Source organism: Numenius arquata, chromosome 7 (assembly GCF_964106895.1).
Source record: "Numenius arquata chromosome 7, bNumArq3.hap1.1, whole genome shotgun sequence".
Lineage (NCBI taxonomy): Eukaryota > Metazoa > Chordata > Aves > Charadriiformes > Scolopacidae > Numenius > Numenius arquata.
This window is the reverse complement of record NC_133582.1, coordinates 4318357-4343819: the sequence shown is the minus strand read 5'-3', so window position 1 is coordinate 4343819 and position 25463 is coordinate 4318357. Positions and strand designations below refer to the sequence as shown.

At 39.7% G+C, this 25463-nt stretch overlaps 1 protein-coding gene across 1 annotated transcript in view; it reads left to right on the top strand.

Moving 5' to 3' along the window:
• The window catches only part of ME1 (malic enzyme 1), a 161844-nt gene that overhangs the window by 55179 nt on the left and 81202 nt on the right, over positions 1-25463 (top strand). The window contains exons 4-5 of the mRNA XM_074150187.1: positions 10548-10623; positions 11759-11920. Coding sequence (XP_074006288.1) covers positions 10548-10623; positions 11759-11920 — 238 coding nt within the window. The remainder of the gene's footprint in view (positions 1-10547; positions 10624-11758; positions 11921-25463) is intronic.

Below are 25463 nucleotides of genomic sequence, written 5' to 3'. Positions count from 1 at the left end.
TGGTCTCTCTTGACCTGTGTTAAATTCCTGGCTTTTGGTAATATTTTGGCAAAAGGTTTCACTAGTGTGAATTTTTCTCTTTTTAATAAACTTGCACCTTAGGCTAATCATTCATGATTTTATTCTAGGGTAAACTGAGAATATGTAATCCTCACCTAGCATTATAAAATACAGTGTCCTCCACGTGGTGTTATTTTTTTGTGTGTACTTGGTGCCTGCACGTAGGTGTTACCTGCAGGGGTGGCAGAAGGATGGTATTTACAGAATTCACACTTTGAGCTATTCTTTCATTTAGTCTTGTGTGACTTTACCTGTTGTTAGTCTCTTCCTAATCTCAGGAGCCGCACAGATGATTTCTTGCGCAGGTAATCTTCTAGGGACTTTTCCTTATGGTCATAAAAGAAGCTTTGTCCGAAAACACATCACAAGCATGGAATTTCTGGCTTTCAGACCTAAGTTTGTACCTCTTGATGGTGCGTTGCTCTGTTTTTTCTGGAGGGAGTACATCTGGGCTGTGAGCAGGAGGAAATGAGGCCATCCCTACTCAAAACATGACTCTCTCAAAATGTTTGGCAACCGTCAGTGTTTGGTCATTTTCTTTCCCCTCTTAGCACAGTCTTCTGTGGCAAACTGCTTGCAAGCCTCGGGGCCCTTCGACAACACCATCCTTGGTGGTTTCTGTGCAAAAGTGACAAAATTATCCTAGGGGCCATACCTACCTGTCTGTTTCCTTCCCGACTTCCTTCACACCATCTTTGCAGGGAATTCCCGTCCCCATTTGGTTTGTGGTATTATTTTTTTTACACTTTTCAACCATCTCTTGTGTGAGATTCGAGCAGATAGTTCTCCCTCTTCCATGGATTTGGAGGACTTAGATTTATTTTTTCAAGGGCATCTGCACTCTGAGCCAGTGGGAACTGACACGTCTCTGGGTCTTGGCATATGCACTGGGCATCCTACTGAGAGAGTCCTCTGAAAGACGTTTCTTACTGAAGCTTTTCACCACATGGGAAGGACAATTTGTGTGACTGTTTTTAATGCAGCGCTCATTAGACCCTTCTCGTTTGGTTCGTTAAAGCAGTCATCTTGTGGATCTACGTGCAGAAGACTGGACAGAAAGTACATGATCCCAAGCTAAATGTCTTTACTCTGACTAGTCTTTTCTCTCTAGTGCCAATATCACATAAAAGGTAGGCTATATCCTTTCCAACAAATAAACTATATCATTGCCTTTTAAAAATAGCAATATTCTTTTGGCAAGTTATAGCTTCACATCAATAAGTAGTACTTGTACCAATATATAACCATGTCACTCTTCAGCGTCTTCCTTTTTTCCTGAATTTTTAGGGAGATTTTGACTCTATGCCAGCCCACAATAATGCCTTCTGCTTACAAGCTTCCAGATTTCCCAAAGTAGTACATTCCTTAATGAAATGTACTTTAAGGGCAGAGATTTTATTTAGTTTTCACACCTCAACTTGGCGAAAGACTTGTGAGCAACATTAAAGTATCAGGTGATACGGGATGGGAGAGGTCTACTCATTGGCTCTGTCCTACTCTATTCAAGCAATGTTTAACTACCAAAATTTTCCCTGTGTGGAACAGCCTCTGTCAACCTACCAGATTTACGCAGCCCCCTCATTGGCAACATCGTTTAGCCCCTGAAGCAAACCTTTTAAGAATCACTTGTTTCAATAAAAAAGCCAAACTTTCCTTAGTTCAACACCTTTTCAAGGCCAGACTGCCAAATCCCACACATTTTCTGCAAATGGATGTTACTTCGTATTTACCTGTTGTGCAAAATAATGGATATAGTTGCCTCCCTTCTGGACTGAGGGGCTTTGGATAGCCCTGAAGTTGTGGCCTGCAGTTGAGAATAGTTTGCATATCAGTGGGCTGGAATTCTGCACGATCCTAGCACTCATTTAGGACAACACAGACAACCGACAGCTTGGGCCACATGAACCATCAGGATGGTCCAAGACTTTTTCTTTCAGGTGTCTCATCAGCATTTGGAACAGCAACTTGTATTTTCAGTTTCTCTTATCCAGATAGTGTGAATCCCTTTGTGGAGCACCTCTCCTATGAAGACAGTCTGAGAGAGTTGGGGGTGTTCAGCCTGGAGAAGAGAAGGCTCCGGGGAGACCTTAGAGCCCCTTTCAGTCCCTAAAGGGGCTACAGGAGAGATGGGGAGGGACTCTTTATGAGGGAGTGGAGCCTTAGGATGAGGGGTAATGGTTTTAAACTGAAAGAGGGGAGATTTAGGTTAGATATCAGGAAGAAATTCTTTGCTGTGAGGGTGGTGAGACACTGGAACAGGTTGCCCAGAGAAGCTGTGGCTGCCCCATCCCTGGAGGGGTTCAAGGTCAGGCTGGATGGGGCTTTGAGCAACCTGGTCTGGTGGGAGGTGTCCCTGCCCAGGGCAGGGGATTGGAACTCGATGATCTTTAAGGTCCCTTTCAACTCAAACCATTCTATGATTCTACGATCCTAATAATGTTGGATCCTCTAAGACAGTGCTCAAATTAAAGCGAGACACAGCACTGACACTGGTGGCTCCAGCATAAAGCAGGTGATAATTTTGGTTTTAAGATCTGTATTCATTGTCTTGGAGACTTGAACTTTTTTGCCATTAATGATCTTCAGTGTAGCGATGTCAGCTTCTCACCAAGGTGTCTCAAACTCTCATCATTTGGAATGGCTGCCAGGGAAAGAACAGATAATTTTAATCTTTCAGAGTAGTTCTTAGTAAATAAGTAATAAATAAGTGTCCGCCCTCAGTCTCAGTTGCCCCATATTGTGCTCCAGGACTCTGGCCACCACATCACTGTGGATGACATACATGCTAGTACATACACGACATACACTCCTAGGCTTCTCTCTAGAGCAATGCAACTGATTTGCTGCAGGAGGTGAGGTAAATCTTTCACTGCAGCCAGAAACTATCAAGTTAGAAACTGCTTTATCTGTGGAGGATAAATGGTCTGTTTTTTGGTGAAAAGCGGTTAGGAAGGGAGGAGAAGCCACAGCTTATTTTTTGAGCCTGTTGTGCACACCTCCGGTGTCAGGCACACTTGGCCTTTTAGACTGACTAAAAAAAGGTCCTTTTAGAAGACATATATTATCTTGTGGTGTGCTGAGCAGCCACCAGCCGTAGGGATGCACGCGTAGGTACTGTGAGCGTGCTGCAGTGAACTATTACAAGATAAGCATTTAGTGTGTTGGGTTTTTTTTTTATATTGAGATCTTCTTAGAGATAGAGGAATCCTGCTCTCTGCCTCGATGCAGAGATTTTTTTTCCAAATCCCCAGTAATTCCCATTGCTATCTCCTGATGTTGCAAAACGAGGTACCAGTAGTATTTCAGATGAGACACTGGTGATTTAGAACTGTTACAATGCTTTATTAGCTCATTCTGTGTATATCCCAGCCCATGTCCAGAGGATGTTTTCCTTCAGGGGTGTGCTTACGCTGGAATTTCTCCAGCTCTCATTTTCTGTACATTTGTTGCACGTCCTTCAGCACCACCCACATCCCCCGCTTACACATTCAGCAGCTTCTCCGTTCAAAAAATACTCAGCATTACTCAGCAGTCCAACGTCGTCTGGTTGTTGCGTTTCCAATACAAGATATAGTAGCTTTAAAAAAGAAAAAAAAAAATAAAAAAATCAGTTATTCCTGTAACTCTATTTGGTGAAGTCCAAAAGAGGAAGGAAGAACCCCAGCAAAATCATTCTAATTTTGCAGTAGCTTGGATATTCTAACATCATTGCTTTCTGCCTCTGTCTACAAGCTTTCTAAATAGATAGGATAAATAGTCAGGCCTAAAAATGGAAAATTGAAAGGGAAGAGAAGGCATAAAGATTTTCAGCCTTTTAAGAGCATAACAATGGGATGATTTTTGTGTTTTAATATATGTCACGTTCCTCTATATTTACGGCTAGATGGTTTTAGTCTGGGAGATTTTTACACTCTGCTTTTGAGACAGCCCTATGCCCCTGCTGATACCAGGCTTCTGGAAAAGGCAAGAGAAAAAAGTTTAGGGATAGAAGCGAATCCTTTTCTTTCTTGCACGGCGTTTCCGTCCTTTTTAGCAAAGCTTTATAGCTTTAGACAGCTGGTTTTTTTATGTGTGCTGTTCAATAAAAGGTGTCAGCAATGTGAATTATAATAAACCTAAACATAAAAAGAGCAGGTCATCATAACTTTACCAAATCTATCACAGAGTAGCATTAGCGTAGTGTAATTGGCAGTTGGGTAGAGAAAGGTTAGTGAGTCGCCTGTCATCCTGACCGCTGCCCGACCATAGGTCCTGGTCCTGACCAAAGTGTTCCATGATTCTATGAAATAACTAGAATATGAGCATAGGGGATTTGTTATTCTCAAGATTTCAATTTGCCCTACTTCAATTTGCTGCAAGCAGTGCATCTATTTCGGTTTGCAGTTTGCCACTTCACAGTGCACACAGTGAAATAAATTCTTCTTGAGGATGGTCGTAACCTCAGATGGGAAAGAAGATGCTTGTAGTCTACCCAGCACAGTGTTTACTGGAAAATTACGTCACCCTTTTATAACAAATGTTTTGCTGTCAAATGCTCATCCTTTGTGCAAACAGCTGTCAAAAAGCATCATGCTCTACATCTTGCTCAAATTTTCCGTTATCACATTAAACTGAGAATTCTTATTTTCTTGTGGCCGGTATATGGGCAATATAGAGGCAGGTGAGCTATTTTCTTTTTACTCTTAACACTCCTTACTGAAACCTAGGGAAAATTCATGCTCTGTACCACATTTTTACCTCAGGGGAAGCCAAGACAAACTAACTGCTCTATAGCTGACCCTGCTTGGGAAGGGGGCTTGGACTGGGTGATCTCCAGCGGTTCTAGCCAACCTCGATGATGCTGCCATCTCTGTGCCCTCGGGACGTGGGTCTTGGAGGTGTTGGCAAGTTTAACCTGGATGCTTTCACATCATCCTTTCTCCCTTCTGACTTCTTACCTGGTAGCACGGCAGCTCCTTGCCCTAATTGTGACATAAATTGGGTGGTTTCCTTGGTCCCTTTGCAGCAGATAAGGTCCACTCTACAAACGGGAGATAGTGTCTCTTTACAGAAGTGACTTCTTTGGAAGTGGAAGTTGAGTAGGATATGCCCTAAGAAGAACCCTTTTTAATAAGTCTTCTCTTTTGTCCTTGTTAATGGTTATTGAGAGCGAATGATGGTGATTTAAAGGTCAATGAAAACTGGCTTAAAGGATGCTATTGTCTAACTACTGGAAATTTTCCATGTTCCAGTGAGCCAGGGCAGCACAAGTTGTTGAAGTAAATAGGAGGACAGTGATCTCACTTGTTTGAGTACTTCACAGTTTAAATAACATTGAAACGGTTTTTTAAAAATACATCATTAGCATTGCAAGATTCGTAGTAGATACATGGTTGATGTTTTCTGTTGATGGTTCTTCATGCAGTTAATATTAGCATAAAATAATACAAACATGATAGCTATTGAAGCAGAACAGTGTGTTATTTTTTTGTCCTAAAAATGGATGGGTCTGGCTGTGGTAAACCATTCTCTCATTCACAATCTTCAAATAGTTCTATTTGTGTCTATTAGAGTGTGAGTAATTAAGTTATTTATTGAGCAACTGTCAGAAGAACTTAAGTAGCTTCTCGTGCAAAACAGCTCTGGCTCTTAAAACACAGTATTTCTCGAAGCCTGCCTCTTCCTTTTCAAATAAACACATCCCATTGAATTGCCGTTACGTGGTTGAGCAACAGTACATAAAAACTGGTTGTCTAGATGAACCATACTTTAGGAATGGAGTTAAATCAACAAATTCATGTTTTAAGAAGTGAATATAAAGAAGGTATGATTTTATCTGCTCTGTTGCTGTGTGAAAAGGATGCATCAGTGCAGTCTGAATATTTAGATCACAAACTGCTGTGTTGTTTGCTTTTTTAAATAAAGGAAGTGAGGCGCTAATTAAAAAGCAGTGTTATCTAGATATACAATAGTGAGTATTTTGTATAATTGATGCAAAAAGTCTGCGATGACAAAGTCCAGGAATTGTTGCTTTTACTATGAAGTATTCTTAATTTTCATCTGAAATAGTTTGAGGTGGGATTTATGGTTTCCAAAATGAAGTAGAGACTTTGGGATTATTGGCCAAGCGACAAGCTGTAATCGCCCTATGTAACACGTAAAATTGGTTGTAAAGTTTTGCTGTGTAAACCTTGTAATGTTTTACTCAGATTATTTTAACAATGTGGGTTTTTTTGTATTCATTTTGGATGAGAGCAGTTGAGCAATTACTTCACTGGGGTTGCCCTTTGTTGTACAAAGGTCTGACTTTGCCCGGTTCTGGAGCCCGAGTTTACCCGGTTGGCATTCTGACAAAGTGAAAGCAGAACATTTCAAGCAAAAAAGGCTCCTTTTTTAAAAGTCTTTATGCAGTCAAAGTAGCAATGTAGAGATTGCAGGCTTCGGTAGCAAGGATCAGGCTCTCAGAGGGCTGGGAGAGTCCAGACTCATTGGAGAAAAGTAGTGGGACAGCCCCCATGTGCTGGTTCCCCACTTCATATTCCATATGAATTTTCATATCGACCAGTTAGAATGGAAAATGTTATTATTTCTTGGTAAAAAAAAAGAGCAGACTGTTCTTTTGGGGTATAGAGGTACTCTTAGTTTCTCATACAATTTTTGTATTGTACTGCTTTGTATAATTTTAACAAAAATAGGAGGAAATTTCAACAGGGACTAGGGCAGTAGTTTACCTCTTCCTTGCAAAGTGCAGGAGTTTAGGAAAGTCTACGCTCAGAAATAAACTGAGACTGATCCCTGAGATTTTTTTATTATTATTATTTTTAAGCTTGTTGATTTAGGCTGCCTGGGAAAGTGAAGTCACCTCTATTTTAATTCTGTGTACAGTTCATAATTCAAATAACAGTTTTGAACATGTAGGGTTGTGAGAAAAGTTTGAACTTTTTTTCATTAAAAAATGTTTGGCATTTTCTGAGACATGTTAAATTGCCTCCTGTTATTGTTATAAGAGGAGAAAAAAGGGTTATTCTGTTACTGCGACACAGTTTTCTAAACTATGCTTTAATAGAAAATAAAGAAATACATTGCTGGTGGAACATTATTTCCTTGAAGCATAATAAACAAATACTCCATTTAATTCTGTTTACTTTGTTCTCACAGATCAGAGTTCTAATGAAACAGAGCCAAATTATGTGATGTAGAATGACCTCCACATAACTGGCAAAATCTGCTCAGTGACCCAAAATAGATCCCCCCTTTGTTGAGTGCATCCTGATGTCCTAGCGTGGCTTCTCCCCTCACTCTTCAGGGCTCTGGTCTTCCTGGTGGTGTGACAAGAAGAAAGGAGGCATAGTTACTCATTTGCATAATTATTCCTCCGCTGGAGTTTCATATATCATCTGCTTATCTGAAGTGGGCATAAGTAGAAGTGATCCCTGTGGCTAGACCGGTATAAACCAGTGGAGACTGGTTTGGAGCTGCAAGCTTCAGGTCAGTTGCGCTGATTGGCCATTGAAGCCTCCACAGGTCTCAATTTATTGTCTTGCAGGAAAAGATAATATGTGTCACCAAGATGTCACTTCAAATAGAAAGGACCGTGCTGTGTCGTAAAAGCTACACTTGCTTTCACAGCGAGCTTGCCAACCTGGGCTGCTCGGGAAGTGTCTACAGGAGAACTTAAGCCCACTTCCCCGTGAGATGCTTTCCTTGTTAGAGATGTCAACGTGTGCATGCTGAAAAACATGCAGTGTATTTTTCCTCATCTTTCTTTTTTTTTTTTTTTTTTCAAAGCCTCATCTTTGAGCACTGTTTTTCTGTACCTTGCTTCTTTCTCCACCCACTGAAATGTGTTGCTTGTCCATCTGCTGTAGCCACCCCATCCTGAAGTTCTGTGTCAGACAGATGCCGTCTCTTGCTCTGCATCCAGCAGAGCAGGGTGTGCATCACTGACATGGCAGTACTTATTATCATTATACTCAAATGGATAATCCTGTCTTATTTCTGGACTGAAAGACACATACAATTTAATCCAATTTAAATTGGATTAAATTTAAAGCTTGCCCCTTTCTCGATTCTTCTCATGGCTGTGCTATGACAGCCAAAAAATCACTATAATATCTGCTGGGTAGTCAAATAGTTGGCTGCCTTGTTAGCTTGTGTCACCCTATCCCACCTCTAATAATGTTGTGCAGTTGGTGCTTTTCCTGGACGTAGCGTGACCTCATGGAAAAGAAAAAATACGCAGTGCAGGGGGAATTGCCAGCGAGTTCAATCCCAGTAACGCAGGTTGAATATTCTTGTGGCTGATGCCGTTGCAAGCTGGGGTTCCTCTTGCAACCTGCTGTAGCTTCTTGTAGAGGACAAGAGTGGACACTTGGATGGGAGTGTTGATCTGCTGGAGGGTAGAGAGGCTTTGCAGAGGGATCTAGACAGGCTGGCTGGATGGGCTGAGACCAACGGGATGAGGTTCAATAAGGCCAAGTGCCGGGTCCTGCACTTGGGTCACAACAACCCCAGGCAGCGCTACAGGCTTGGGGCAGAGTGGCTGGAGAGCTGCCCAGCAGAAAAGGACCTGGGGGTGTTGGTCGACTGTCGGCTGAACATGAGCCAGCAGTGTGCCCAGGTGGCCAAAAAGGCCAACAGCATCCTGGCCTGTATCAAGAACAGTGTGGTGAGTAGGACCCGAGAGGTGATCGTCCCCCTGTACTCGGCACTGGTGAGACCCCACCTCGAGTACTGTGTCCAGTTTTGGGCCCCCTACCACAGGAAAGACATTGAGGTGCTGGAGCAGGTCCAGAGAAGGGCAACGAAGCTGGTGAGGGGTCTGGAGCACAAGTCTTATGAGGAGAGGCTGAGGGAGCTGGGGGTGTTCAGCCTGGAGGAGACTGAGGGGAGACCTTATCGCTCTCCTCAACTACCTGAAAGGAGGCTGTAGAGAGGCGGGGGTCGGTCTCTTCTCCCAAGTTACAGATGATAGGACAAGGGGTAATGGCCTCAAGTTACGCCAGGGAAGTTCAGTTTAGATATTAGGCAATATTTCTTTACTGAAAGGGTTATCAGGCATTGGAATGGGCTGCCCAGGGAGATGGTTGAGGCACCATCCCTGGAGGTATTCAAGAGAGGAGTTGACATGGTGCTCGGGGATATGGATTAGTGTTGGGTGGTGTGGTGGTGTGTGTGTGGGTTGTGTGTGGTGTGTTGTGTGTGTGTGTGGCTTTTTTTTTTTTTTTTTTTTTTTCATTGGTTGGACTAGATGATCTTAAAGGGTCCCTTCCAACCTAGGTGATTCTGTGACACCTTAAAGGAGAAGAGTACTTTAACTAAAGAAATGAAAGATGAGGAAAACACATCCAGATAAATGAATAAAAAATTCTTATCTCTTATTCCATTCCCTTAAATCCACGGATATCTTCTCTGTCAGGACAATGTGTGCAGAAATGTTTTGCTCATCTACAGGGATAATGGAGGGAAGGGGAGAAGGAGGGAAGTGAAATGCTTTGGACATGACTCTGTTTACACTTCAGCCCCTATTTTCCATTGTTGTTTGAATGTGATCCTGCTTGAACAGATTTCTGAAAAACACTCTCAATACTTATTCAAAGGCCCTTACAAATGTTCTAACAAAATTCCTTCTGGAGGAGCCACCCTGCCTTTATTTTCCTCTGCCAGGGCATTTATTCCATGGAGACCTCTCTCCTTCTCTTGCAAGGAAGAGGTCATTTAACCACATTGGGCTGGGCTCCAGCTCTTTAGAAAATCAATACCAAAATCCTGCTTCATTTAACACGAATCCATGAGGTTGGTGTAAATTGGAGGGTGAGGAGAAGGAGATGGATGATGCCACTAGATAGATTTCCTCCCGCACCCTTCGTTTTCTTTTGCACGTTTATCTCTAACGGTGGAGTCTCTGTGGGGCAATTTTGATAAGATGTGTTTTGTGATTTAAGGTATTGACATATGATTTAACTGATTTCGCAGTGTTTTATAAAATGTTGTTCTGAGCATGGGGAATGCAAGCAGGAGGGGAATTAACTGGGAATGCCAGAGTAATATAGTAACTGGGAATGCCAGAGAATTCCCAGTTCTAGGGGGAAACACATAAAATGAAATTTAAACAGTTAAAAATATCTAATCTGAAATGACTAATTGTTTTTTTTCCTTTATACAGTGCATATATAATTTTCTTTTAGAACATGACAGTTTTTACTTAATTAGCTACTTGAGGCTGCAGTTTCTGTTTCTGAATCATTAGCTTTAAGATTAAGAAATACTTTGCTTAATTTCAATGTGTCTTACACTGCCTTTTGTCCAAAATAATAAACAATTTCAATTGTATGTTTTTGACATCAGAGGGGAAGAAGACTCTTCAGTATGAAATTAAATATAAAATTCAATATAAAAATACATATCCCACACGAACACATTTTCATAGAGTTCATTTATTATTTGATTTACACTGAAGTATTTAATTGCCTTTTTATATGAAAAGCTTTTTTTTTTTTAATTTGCAGAGGTCTTTTTATTACTATCCATGACCGGGGACACATCGCTACAATGCTTAAATCCTGGCCAGAAAGTACCATCAAGGTAAGTTCAGTTTTAGTTGCATGACAAAGCCGACACTGATTTGCACCCCAGTTGGCTTGGTTAAGGTATTTTTAAAAGCTTTTTATCAATTAGATTTCAGTGATTTTTTAAAATAGGAACGATGCTGTTACAGCCAATGTTTGAGGCTTTTAAACCCTTGTTTAGCTGTAGGCATCCTTTACTGATTAATCGGTCAATTACGTTGATTACTATGCATCAAAAAAACCCTGAATCAGGGAATGACAGCGCGCCTGAGGTAGGACGGCTCCTCTGGAGATCATCTAGTCCATCCTCCTGCTCCAGCAGGGTCAGCCAGGGCAGGTTACTCTGGGCCGTGTCCAGCCGGTGGGTTTTGAGTGTCTCCAAGGGTGGAGACTCCACAAGATCTCTTGGCATCCATTCTAGTGTTTGGGTTAATACTTCTCCAACTGTGATGCCTGATGAGCTCTCTCGCCAAAAATATTAAATTTCCAACTGAAATGGCTTGTTACAAAGTATGACAAGGAAATTACTGTGTTGTCTGAGCACTTCTGTCCTTTACTATGAAAAATCTTCCTTCTTAGCACAGTTTTGTGGCGTTTACTGAGTTCCTGTCCTTCTGTCAATGAAAACATGTACTTCCTCATACGTATAAGTATGATGGAGTGTGTTATTTGCTCAAGGGAAGAACACATACATCTTTGAAGGGTACGAACTAGGTGGATGTAGACAGCTCTGTCAAAGGCTAGCAGGAGTGGCTGGCTCTGGTTCTGCTGGAAACAGCCATGATAAAACCCAGGAGTCGGGGGTTCTTCTTATTTTGTGGATAACTTCCTTTCCCTTTCAATTCTATTTTTGTACTGTTGACAGAAAAACGTAGGAGGGAACAATGCCAATTCCCTTGTAATGTAATACTAAATACCTCTCTTGTGTATTCTTAAAAGTTTTATGTGAAAGTCCCATTTACAGTGAAACAAGAGTCTAGAACAGTGTAACAGAAAACAGTGAAATACAGTAAAACAGTTCTGAGCCTCTGTTGTACTGTTAATTTGTTTGTACCTGTTACAATTTTTACATTAAAAATAAAAAATGATGGTAAGAAGATAATGGAATACTTAGTACATGCAAGCAAAGAAGTTTTTATTTCTTCCTCCAGGCTATTGTGGTGACAGATGGAGAACGTATTCTTGGTCTTGGAGACCTTGGCTGTTATGGAATGGGCATCCCCGTTGGTAAACTGGCACTTTATACGGCATGCGGGGGAGTAAAACCTCACGAGTGTCTACCAGTGATGTTGGATGTGGGAACAGATAATGAGGTAAATCCCTTTCTGAGGTGCAGTGAGTATTAGGTGTTTGAAGGGAACTGCATAAAAGTTGAATTGGTAAAAAGTTGTTTTTCTTTGTTATGATACTGGCTTTGATTATGTGCAACCGAAAAAGTCCCGTGGAAAAAGTCTTATCCTAATGCACAGTGTAGATACACTCATCCTAATGAACGGTGTAGACTGTTTTTTTAGGCTCAAGTAATTAAGGATGCTGTTGTCTGGAAAAATGTGATGCATGCATCATACATGTTAAAAAGTGGTATGGAAAATTGGATCTCAAGAAGAGGAGGACAATAGAGTTAAAAACAGAGTTTAAGGCAGCATTCTTTCTCCACTTCTGCTGCAGAATTCCTCTGCAGTGATTTCAGATGTGAATTCTTACTGTGCCCCTCTTTTTGGTGAACAGCTTGAAGCTATAGCCTGATCTGTGCTGGGAATGCATGTCCACATGCTTCAGTTGTACATTAACTTTACTGTGATGCTGTGAAATTTCCCAAAGTGCTTCAAGTCAGTGGACCTTGCCCTCTTTAACTTGGCTTCCCATTTGTGTGAAGTGCAGAGATTTAAAGTTGTTGAAAATTGGCTTTCTTATTTCCAGGGCTCCTGAGATTACTAGTTAATTACTTGGCCCCTGTTCTTCCTTCTTTTTTTTTTTTTTTTTTTTTTTTTTTAAAGAATATTTGAATTAGTGACTCTGAATGATGTCAACTTAAATATCACCAGGAATATCATTATGCTTTAGCAGAATTAAATAGATGTTATACTATAAATGATGCAAGCGTTAAACTTTATGCATGATGAACGTATCAGAGATTGATGTGTTTTATAGCTAAATAAAGCATTCCTGTGCAAGTAAATTTAGCTAGGGCTTGTAGATTGTTGGGTTGGGTGTGTGCATCTTCAGCTTCATACACACACCTCCACCCCTGCCCCACTGGGATAATTGAGACAATACATCGTGAAAGCATTACTAAGCTGAGAAACAGCCTGCTACCCTCTCTCTCTGTCCCCCAAGAACCCCCTCCTGAAAGTGGATGGACTTACTTGTGGGATGTGTCTGCACGCTGCAGCACATAGTTATGTCAAACCACACACAAGCCTCATTAGGTATAAAGTGTTTTTATTCCTGGTTTGAGCAGCTGAGCCAGTTATCTAATCTGATAGTGAATGTTTCTAGACAGTTAATTGCATCAGCTGCTTCTGATACCGCAGTAGGCTTTACGTTTTACTTTTATGCCTGAGTTTCATTGTAATTTTTAATTTTTCATAGCGTATTATTTTCTTGAAAGGTGTCAAACATATATATACACACACAAATAGCAAAAAAAAGCATACCCAATCCGGTAGCTCAACTTTCACGTCACTGTTCTTGGAACTAAACAATGAGTTCAGTGCCTATGAAAGAGCGGCAAACCCAAAGTATTACAAGATGCATAAAAATTGTTTGAGCTGAGGGTTGTTGGTGCTCAGAAACAGTCACCTTCTGACCAGGAGGATGCCTTTTGTGGTTTCACTTTGGAATATGGCTTCTTATTTTAGGACCGTAGCATGAGCCGCTTCAGTTTAGTCATAGAGTGCAATTAGAGGCTGAGCGTGTTGTAGTCCCCAGCCAGGACGGTGGTTACCAGCGTAGGACGGGACTGCTCCTGAGGGGGTCCTTTTCGTTCCTGCCAAGGTGTGTGTGAAGCTCAGACATGCACGTGCTGCCCAACCATCTAAAATCTAAATCTCAGCTAAATACACTGGTACAAGGGACCTTAAACTAAGTTCGAATAAATGAGAGGTTGGGTAAAGAGTTATTTTTGTTGAGTTTTTTCAGTGTGGTGGCAGATGCAAGGAGTTATATTAGCTTATGGGCCAGTGCCATTTATGCTCATCTGGGGTTTTACAGGGGCGAGGAGAAGTCAGCAGCGTGAGAGAAATCATGGTTGGGTCATGGTCAACTCCAGAGGCAGCACAATTGCTCTTTCGGGGTTTGTGCTAGACAACACTTCAAAACATAGATGTTTGGTGGCTTTCTCCAGTGAGGAATAGTTGCTCAGATGTTGATCCATTTATCCAGCAGCTGTAACTGGGAATGAGACCTCTGAATTCTGCTGTAGGATTATGAATAGGTGGGACTCTATGGGTATACCCCTTGCCTGGAGAGACTGCAGAGGCCTGGTGATATTCATTCATTGGAGCTTGGGTGCAGTTCCCTGCCTACTTTAGTCAAAGTCAAGCATCCTGGGGCACCAGCTCCCTTAATTTCTTCCCTCAAACACCCTCCCTCTCCCTCAGCAGCACATCCCTGTTCCCTGCCTGACGCTGGTGTTCATGTAACCAGGTGGTGAGCCACTGCAGAGAACTGAAACGACTGAAAAGCAATCAGATTTTGCTGGCTAAGCTAGTTATATTAGGTCAAGCTGCCGTGGAATTGCACCGCAGTTCCTTATCTTAAAATCTAAACCTCGTGGACAAATAACTATATTCTTATGCTATATTTTCTTACTCTAGCCAGGATTTTCCATAATAATTCCACAATAGAAATCACTCTCATAACTTGAGCACATATAAATAATAATTATGCTGAACATGTTTTTTGAAATGTGCAGATGTTTTCCATTTAGATTAGTTCCTTTTCCCTTTCTGTGGGGGCCTCAGCGCTTTAAAATAAGTTTTAAAATATGTATTTTTGGCAACTATAGTGTGGTTGTGCACAACCTGCAAATTCTCCAGCAAGATTAAATCTCACTCTAAAGCAGATTGCAGGAAAAACTTCACAAATTCTCGTCCTGTATTGTTTTATTGTGTACAGGACCCAAAACAGTAACTCTGAGGAGCAACTCACTCAATTTCTGATGATTATTAAAAGCCTTATTACTGTTAGTTTTAACAGAGGTATTTTTAGCTGGGGTATTATCCTGCTGCTCATAAAACCAAGGAAAGAGAAGAGAGGCAAATAAACCATTTTTGTACAATTGCCTAGATAATAAGCAAGAAAGATGGAAACTGCTTACTTATGAATAAAAATTGACCTTGTAGAAAGACTTGTGTGACCAAACTAATAAATTACTCCATGTAATCACTGTGGGCCTAAGCGTCCAAAAGAAGTGGTGTTGATCACTGCCAAAAATAATATGCCTGGTTTGTAAGTCATTGACAAATTGGACACAAGTAGTCGCTAATAAGACATTTTTATCCAAAGCATTTAAAATATTATTTAGAGTATTAATTATTTAATAAGTATTTACTACAGACCATGAAAATCTTGCTAAAAGTTGTGCCTTACCCAGTAGCCATGTATTTTTCAGGATGGTGCTTCCCAGGTGGGATTTCAATCCAAGTAAAACATACCCAGGCACCAGTCTCGGTACAGCCACAAAAAGTGTTGTTGGAAATCCAGAGAGGATGTGATCTCTGGTTTCTGGGCGTTCATCTAATGTTATAGAGGTGTATGTTAATCCCTTTGAAATGGTTAAAGAAGCAGATTGCAGAAGAAAAATGAGTAGTTGTCAAGGGACAAGCAACTACAACCTAATGGAGACCTACCTGAAACACATGTACTCAGCACTCAGAGTGAGATGGTTTAAGGATGATAGCAATAATCAAGCTGAATCAAGGGAAAACACTTCAACATTAAAATGTGAATGATGAGTTTTTGCTACTTAAAAAACATGTTATTAAGCTCTCACAAAATAAACAATATTGAGGCAAGTCTCTTGGTTAAAAATCAGCCTGGCTTACAGGGATGTGAAAACTGGCAGTTTAAAAAAAAAACCCAGCAAAACACAATAATAGAAACCAAATTCAAAAACTGTATTTATAGGCAACAAAAAAGCAAAAGACATTAAAGAAAAGAAATTTAATCTATATTAATTATGAGCAGTAAGAATGAGATTTTCTGTTGTTCCTGATGCTTTACCTTAATGGTGGTACTTGTGGATATAAATATGGCAGATGATATTTTTAAAATATCAGTATTATCTGTCATGGAGAGAAGTCTTATTTTCCATTTTATTAACAGCAAACAAATATGATAAACGAAAGCTTTAAAAAATTGACAAAATCTTTAAATGGGAAAGTCCAAATAAGCTTTGGACAGTTCTTTGAAAAAAAAAAAAACTCTGGTGAAAGCTTTCTGGACGATGCTGAGCTGGGTGGGGAGGAATTTTTAATTATATCTGGGATAAATTGAGAAGTTCAGGAAGATTGGATTAAAGTTAAAGCTTTTATTTAAAATACAATCATCCTGGTTGCTGAAACCTTAGATAAAGAATTGAGGAAAATCAGAAAATTTGACTAATCAAGAATTGAGGGGAAAACAATTCTTGCTGATTAGCTTGGGCTAATTAAAAACAAATATAATCTAATGTTAAAGTGAGTCTACAGATTTTTGGTTGACTTATTTTCTACCCTCAGTAACACATTTGAATTCATACTGTTCCTTATAAGAAACTGGACCAATGGAAAAACAAAGCAGGCCTCCTGTGTTACTGGAGAAAATGCAATTTAAAACATATATTTCTGTGAGGAGTAATAAAATAGTTGTGGTTTTGTGGTATTTCAGGGGTTTTCTTTCATCTCTGCAATGTTTAATATCTTTATCAATGACTTGGAGGCAATATTTTTCGTGCCGAAGGGTCATAGATGGGTTTAGGTAAAGCACTATTATACAGCCAGAGCAGGAATGAAATGTAGGGAGACTGGTGGCTTGTGTTGTATAGAAGTCAAATCAGTGGTGAAAGGGTTTCTTCTGACCGTAAAAATCTTGATCTGTACATTAAGTATACGTTAAGTATAACTGTGAAATACAGACATTTAAGTACTGAACAATGCTCAGGAGAGAAACACGGGTGGCAGCTGTTAGGGCAGCTACTTCTTCATCGGCCACACTTAAGGGATTTGTGGGCTGCTATTTGAAGTTATTTCCTTCATGCTTGCTTTGGAATATTTTTTCTCTTAACTTCCTACAAATATTTAAATGCAGGAATGTGGCAGTTCTCACAGTTGCCCTAAATAGGTCAATGAGCATGACTGAGATGGCAGTTCTGGCTGATCTGGAGGAATGAGAGGCATCTGTGGTGGAAGAGTGAATCCAGAAAAAAAAAACCCCAAGGTGCAAATTCAAGCTCAGTTCTTCAACTTGTGCTACTTTGCTTTCTGCATTTCCCCAAATTACTTCCAATTGTCATTGGAAGTAAGATGTCATAAGAACAGGTGCCAGCCTTCCGAGACTTGCGTTCTTAAAAATACCTACCTATGAATCTGCAAATGGAAACTGTTGAGAAAACAGAAACAAACAGAATCACAGAATCACAGAATATTTTTGGTTGGATGGGACCTTTGAGATCATCGAGTCCAACCAACAACAACAACAAAAAACAAATAAACAAACAAACCCCAAACAAAAAAAAAAACACCCAAAAAATCCCAGAACACCAACACCAAAACCAAACCACACCAAATGCCCACAACCACACACCACCCCACCCACAAACAGACACAACCCAACAATATCAGGCACTAGAGCATGCCCTGAAGTGCCATGCCTACACATTTCTTAAATACATCCAGGGATGGCGACTCCACCACCTCCCTGGGCAGGCTGTTCCAGTGCCTGACCACTCTCTCAGTAAAGTCATTCTTCCTAATATCTAATCTAAACCTCCCCTGCCCCAACTTCAGACCATTTCCTCTGGTCCTGTCATTATTCCCTTGGGAGAAGAGGCCAACACCCACCTTTCTACACCCTCCTTTCAGGTAGTTGTAGAGGGCAATGAGGTCCCCCCCTCAGCCTCTTCTTCTCCAAACTAAACATGCCCTAACCTAACCAAACTAAACCTGCTTTTATTATTCATATTCCAACCAAAATAGCGCTGCCGGGACTTGAACAAAGGAGAAAATACATGAATATTCCTTTTTCCTCCCCTTTCCCCACTTCCAATTGGCAAGAAAATAGTTTGGTAGGATATTACTTTTCCTAGAGACAATGTCATGAGTCATTTTTTCTTTTCTCTTTTCAGTGTTCAGAAATACTGAAAAGTAAAGTAATTTCTGAATTACGATTCTGTCTAGCCCATTGTGCAGAAGAAAAAAAAACCCACATTTTTTTAATTTGGAGGAATTGGTAGTCTCCTTTTAATTCTATTCAGTTATTTGGGGTGGACTGAATATGCTTTAGAGGATTTAGGACAAGTACAATCTGTTTTTATAGATGCGTCTTTTAAAATTGGGAGGGGGTTAGAGTCATCTTTGCAGTGTGTTTCAGAAGATTTCACTTCTAAAATAAATATGGCATCACCCATCGCTCCTAAACCTGCTTTATTTAAACAACAGGTGTCCCGGTTTGAAGTAAAACCGAACCAATTTTCTGTTCTGTAACTTTACATCTGAGCTAGGCTTCCTCTAACTCTCTGAAATTAACGGCATATTGTGGAGAAAACTGCTCGTTCTCAGAATGATCAGCCCAATGTTTGTGCTCCGTGCCAAGGAACGGTGTGCAGGGAGGCCCTTGCTTATCCTTATTGCTGTAACAACCAAGGGCAGCCAATTTCGTTAATTGCCCCCTTAGGGGGTCGGAAACGGAAAAAACGTAGAGGGGTCACATCAGTGGGGAGGAGTGGACAGGAGAGGTGACCCAAACCTGACCAACTGGGGTATTCCATCCCATCTGCCCCACGCTCAGTATAAAGGCTGAGGGATCAAAGGGTCAGTCCCCTTCCTGTGATGGCCGACGTCCAGAGAGGACTCTGTTCATCTGCCTTTGATCCCGATCCGTGTGTTCCTGACTCCAGAGCTGGAATCCAGTTCCCATCCGTCACTGAGTCCAGTCTGGGACTTCCCCAGTGCCTGCCGGTGACGTGACTGTCATCCTGGGAGCTTGATACGGTTTTGTATATATTGTATCTATTTCATTATTTTCTTCTTTATCTTTATTTTAATATTAATTCTTCATTAAAGTAGTTTAGTTCATTCTAAACTTCTAAATCTCATTATCTCTTTCTCTCCTCTCTCTCTCTTTTGGGGGGAGGGCCATCTGTCTGTCTGGTTTTGGTAAATTCAGCCGCAACCACAACAACAGGGATACCCAAAACTGTGCCAATGTCTGTATGACACTTGCAAACCTAAAGAATGAGCTGGGGAAGGGATGGTCCTTACAAGAGCCACCATTTCCCCTTGGTGCAGGGGCCGTTGGGTGACGTGCTTGAGTGGATCACAAGTATCCAACAGCTGATATTTTTCAGTATTTTTTTGGAGAACTTTCCTTTTTTTGCTCGTTAATGTTCTCTTAGTGAATAGTTACACTATGTCTCGTAATACATTCACAACCTGAAAGTTTCAAAAGTTATTTTGACTCGGTATCTTAACTCAGACACGTCAAGAATTTCTAAGTGGAACAGTACATCTAGATTTATCATTTGAATATGTTTCTGCTATATGCTGCTTTGTTACTGACACATGTCGAACTCTGTTGTTTTACTAAGTTCTAGCTCACTTTTTCTATCCAAAAACATTATTTTACATTAGTCTGTTCCACAAATTCCTGGCTTTCTCTTTCTCAGGTATTGAGTGCTGTGAACTCACCAGGTTGGATTGTCAGTAGAGCGCATAGAAAATAATAAAACAGATGAGGAAGAGTAAATGAAGCCTACAGGCTTTAGGCCACAGACAAGAAATTATATTAAATAAGCTTTCTTCAAGGGAAACTTGAAATAAATTGAAAAGTAGAGGTTTATGTATGTGATCGTGTGGTGTATTGTATATCCAAAGCAATAGCTTGACAGGCTTCACCTGCTCTTAGAAGAAAATACTGATCAAAATGGTTAAATTTTATTAGAACGAGAGGATAGTTTGCACAGGTTTTTATACATGCTAATGAATGTGCAGTTATTTTAAAACTGGTGTAAAAGGTGACAAAAAAAATTTACTATTTATCATCTACTTTAATATAAAAGTTCAATTGCTGCCAAAAATGCTCCAGATTCTGGGCAATAGTTTTTAGGTAACGTATTCAGTGCAGGACATAATTAATCATGCAATCATGAAGTATACATACTGGAAAGGTAATTCATGAAAAACTGAAGGAAAACACCTGTATTATATTTAAATAAGTCAAATATGTTCCTGATGTTATGATCCACTACAAACTTGAGCCCAAACCTGCTGTACTTCAAGGATTCACATCCATGAGATGTTCTAAAACCACTGACAAATAGTGTGATAGACTGGTTTGGGGTTTTACTTTATATATTTGGTGGAGGGGCATTATTGTTTAAATCCTAAAGCTGATCCCAACATTTTGTTTGCATGTCTCATGCCTCAGTGCTTTTTTTCTCTGTGGATCAGGAGTTTCCACCTGAATGTGTTTCCTACAAAGCTTTGTGGCCACCATGTAGCTGGTGAAGTCCACCCTGGGATGGGTGGGCTGGCACGGAGCCTTACGTACAAGTTTCTATAGTGAGCAAGTGGAGGCATAGCCATAGTTAACAACAATTACAGTTTTCCACAGATTTTATTTGGAAATTTAAGATTTCAAAATGCATGATTTGCTGTCAACTGACGTAAGAAAAAAACCCAAACATGCAAATACCCATCAGAATTTCAGAATGCTGCCTCATTTCCAGGGAATGAATAGGGCTGTGTGACGTCTTTGTTAACTGTGGCTGAAGTTGGTATTAGATAATATTGAAATTCTTTTCATGGCAGTGAAAGGTGTGGTTAAATGAATACTTATCCAAGGTCATCTTCTGTAGCATATTAGAGTCCTTGTTCTGTGTTTTCTTGCATGTGGAGTTTTTGTCATTTTATTTCGACAATACAGATGTGGAAGAAATTGAAGAGGAATTAATTAATATAGAATTCTGCTGTATTTATTTATTTTCATTTTAATAATCATAGTAAATACTGGTTTTTCCCATCTCAATCTAACCATAGGTGCATATTCAGACTTGGCGTTCACTTATGTGGAATTGTTTGTGCACACACAGATATGTCCATTTCATCATACATAGAGTTAATATTTCTGGACTGTTAGAAAATTCTGTATTTTCACAGGGCCCTGTCATCAAGAGAAATGCTGAATTGTTGCTGGATAGAGAGGCCTTTATTGCACAGAATATTCTGTATTTTGGAATACTGTGTTTTACTTGGAAACCCCATTTCCTGTTTAAATCTTGTTAAATGTGTCAGTCTGCATGGTAGCTCACATCTGACTTTTGTCTGTGCTTTTTTTTTTTCTCTCCATATGTTTCTTTACCTTCTGTCCAGATTTATTCTGAGAGCTATAATCAATTTTCACAGACTCTTGTTTTTTTTCCCAAATACATCCAATGTGGTGTGTGCAGGCGTCCTCACTGACAAGATGCATCAAGCAATGCTCATGGAGAGTAACAGATAATTACTGGAAGAAAGAAAAAGAGGAAAGGAGATGAAAGCTTACTAGCCAAGCTGTTGCTGTCTTTAGTCTTGGGAAAGGAAAATGTCTCATTCTTCACTGTTGGCTTTTCTCCTTGAGCCAGTAAGAGCTCAAAGTCCTGCTGAGGTGGACCTCAGCTTTGAGCAAGTGCCAAGGAAACTGATGTTAGCAGTTAATGTTTGGTAGCCTTAAAAATACAGTTCAGTAGCATTAAAAGAGACCTCTCCTGCATCATGATTTTCTTCCAAGAAATCAGAAAGTAATTTGCTGATGGTGTGGTTTACCCTATTTTCATTGGTTTTAACAGTGGATGTCACTGTATTTCAGAATTCACTTCTGCTATTAAAAATCTAAGAATCAAATGTTAATTTTTTACTGAATACTTAAATAATAAATTTCCTAATTTATACTTTCAAATATATCCTCAATACTACACGTGCCTTTCATCAGGGAGGTTTTTTTACCCTCTATGGCCTAAACCCCTTGCCTGAAGTGATGGCCGCATGTTATTGAGATGGGAGGGAATCTTGGGAGTCTAAATTAACCCAGGATACTGAGGTTTCCAGTGTGTTTAAGTCTTTTAGAGACTGCCTTTTAAACAATCTTTGAGTTTGTTTTTTATTTTGTCCATAGTCTTCTGTGATTTATTTTTTTAATTACTATTTCTTCTGTATCTTCAGCCTTACTGTGTATTCCTTGGTTGTATTAAACCTTCAGTGGAATAAATCCATTGCCTGCCCCTTTTATGAAATAATTGTGTACAAAGGGGAAAAGCATTTCCCACCATATTTAGAGCTGTTTACTGTTTGGACTTTTTGCAAATGAAGAAAATAATTTGCTATTCTTTACCATGGTGTTCCCAGGGGGATGTATTACATCCTCTCCCTTGTTTCCATGTAGATGCTTTTCTCATATTCTCTTAGGCATAGCTCAGCAGCTATGAGTACCAGCAGTTTTACCAATAAAACTCAAATATAAATGGGCTTGGCTTTTAAACATTTATTCTCTTTAAATATTTTTCTCAGTTTCATAGTATGTACACTATCAGCATTTTGTTTAATGAGCTTTGTTCTTTACTATAATAGTAGAAAGACATTCTGTCTTTACCTTACTACTATTATAATGCTCATCTCCTTTTGCCCTAGTACGGGGATGAAAAATATCTTAATTTACGTTTCCTTTTAGTAGCAAAAATACTTACATCCCTTTTTAAATAAATAAAAAAACAACAGAGCAGAGTCTTATTTTTTTTTCACCAGGGGCTTAATGTTGTCATTGTACAGCAAAAGGTTACTGCCATTTTAAAAACTGATCCAGTTGTGCTAGTACAAATAAATTAGAGACTTTCATGTTCATGTTCTCTAATATGCATGTTGTATAAAGTGGTATATTATTATATATTTCAGTGCCAGATTTACATCCACCATCATCCTACATTGCCTCTGCTTAAAGTCCTCTTGTACTTCCCATAAAATACTAGAGATTAGAGTTTGCAATCTTGTAAACCATCCAGCCTTTCTGTGCTGCCTGTGTACTAAACCAAAATCTAGACTTCTCTAGAATACCCCCATAGGCAGCAATATTTTTGCCTGTTCTCTTTTATCTTTCCTATACTTAAGATCCAATGGAATGGACAACTGTAATTTTGTGTTTGAATTATTAGTCTTGAGAATCTGGGGCTCCCAGAGCTTAATCATCCTAGGCTAATTTTATGAAAAGGATCAGACACCACTTCTTGTAGAAGAGCTGTCTCAAATTTGTGAGATGAATTGTGTTTTTTTGTTAGTTGACTATAAAAAGAGCTCAGATTAGCTTAGATATTGAAATACTCAGTATAGGTTCTTACGTTAGATAACATGAATTCATACTCAGTTTGCACTTCGCTTGCCTGTCTCTGCGTCTGACATGTTGTTGCTGTGTGGCTCCAGAGGCTTCTACAGAGACTAAAACGTGTTTTTGAACTTATGTCAGCCTCTTATTAAACAAACTCTTTGTGTCTTTGAGAAATGGCATTCTACTGCTTAGTGCATGAGAAAACCTCAGCAATTGTCTGTTACTTTTGATCCATTGTTATCCTTTAGACTTTGCCATTTTGGCTCGGAATATATGGCATTCTTCTTCTGAGACTATTCATTTAATTTTATGAAACATGCTATTTAGGAATATTTCTTTTGTGAAATATTCTATTTCATTAGACCATGGAAAATGTGGTGAAGCCAGGTGGTGCTTCAGATTTTCACATGTACCACGCAGCGTATCGGTAATGGTTTTTAAGACCCGAGAAGTTGAAGAGGGGAGGGCTTTAGCAGAAAGAATGTAAATGGTGACACGGGATTTAAGTCTCGGTTTCAGCTGACATTAGAAAGAACGAGCAATGCACTGATGTTACTGGCAATTCTGTCAGTCCATTTCATTTCTTCTTACTTCACTCTTCAGCACAAGGGGATCTATAAAAGGCAGCAGAAATTAATATCTGGAAAAGGTTATTTTGGATTGCATGCATGAATATCTGTAGACCAAACTGATGGCAGACTTTATTTCAAGATACATTAGACATTTCCAACTCTTCATACTCAGAAGACAGTGACAGATAGTGTTTGTTTTGGTTGGCTTCTGTTCTTTCTGAAATAATAACTGTTAGCTGTCTGCCTCCTCAGCAATTTGACAGGCAAGGGAGAAGACAAGAGACGGAACCGGCCATAAATATAGCTATTGTCACAAAAGGTGGGATATGCACTGGAAGAGGTTGCCCAGAGAGGTGGTGGAGTCTCTGTCTCTGGAGACGTTCAAAACTCGCCTGGACGAGTTCCTGTGCAACCTGCTTTAGGAGAACCTGCTGTGGTGGGAGAGTTGGACTAGATGATCTCCAGAGGCCCCTTCCAACCCCGTATCATTCTGTAATTCTTTGATTTGTGCCTCCACAGAAGTCGGCCTAGTGTCTGGGACAAAATGTGTCAACCTGTTGACTGTAAAGGTCCTCTTAGAAATGTTGACCTTGCACTAGCAGGTCTGCTTTGGGCACAGAACTACTCTTCCCTTTTTTTTTATTGGTGCTAGGACAGATATATAGTCAACAGCTGAGATGCCAGTGCCGAAATAATAACGCTTGTTTTATAATTGCCTGTCAGTCAAAGGGACGTTGTTGATGTGACTTGTTTATGTAGGAGGAGGCCCAACCCATTTGGCTCTGGTAAAGAAAATGGCAGCTCTCCTGGTTTGAGGCCTAAACCATGACAACAGCGCAGGAGACAGGGGTGGCAGGGTGAGAGATATTTTGATGAAGGACGATGTGGGAGTAGCTTATGGAAGTAAATGAAATAAATAGGCATAAATTTAATAGAACTGAGAAGAAGCCACAACAAATGATGGAGATTTATCCATGTGAATTGAAAAAAAAAATAAAATCGACCCAAAATATCAGAACTGTTGATACAGAAATGAGATGTGTTGGTAACATAGAATAAGATTTTCGGTTTTGTAAATGGTGCATCTGTTGATATGTTAAAATTCTGTTCAATTAACTGTGATGGACTCAAGACATGCTTTTTGTGCTGTTAAAATGTGAGCTGATACGATATTAGCAAAATCATTATTAATAGAACATTAAAGATAAGTGAAAATGAGATCTTTAAAACTTTTTTTATGTTATCTTTGTTGATTACCAGATGAAGGAATATTATTAAGGTGGCCTTCTCCTGAATATTATTACTTAATAGCAAAACTTTACTGATGTTGTCTTCAAAAGAATAAGTCTTTGCTTTTTCAGGATTCACTTTGTGGTGGTTTGTTGATTTTTTTTTTTTTTTTTTTCATTTTTTTTGTCTGGTTTTGAAAGCTGGATGACTCCTTGCTTTCAGACATTTTAGCTTCCCCATCCTAAACAAAATTTGGAAACATAAGTCGATGAAAATAAAGGGAATGATGTGCGTTTGTTGCTTCACAAAAATAGCGTAGGAAAGTTTGATGTATTCAAAGTGTTTGAACCACCTCAAACAGCTGTGTTTTGTTGATTAAGCTGAAGAAGATAATTTATTGATAGCTACACTCCTGGTAAATTTGCAGGAAAAAAAAAAAGAAAAATATCCAACTTCTCCAACTTCTGTAAAAAGTTTCTCTGAGGCTAGGCTTAGTTTTAGG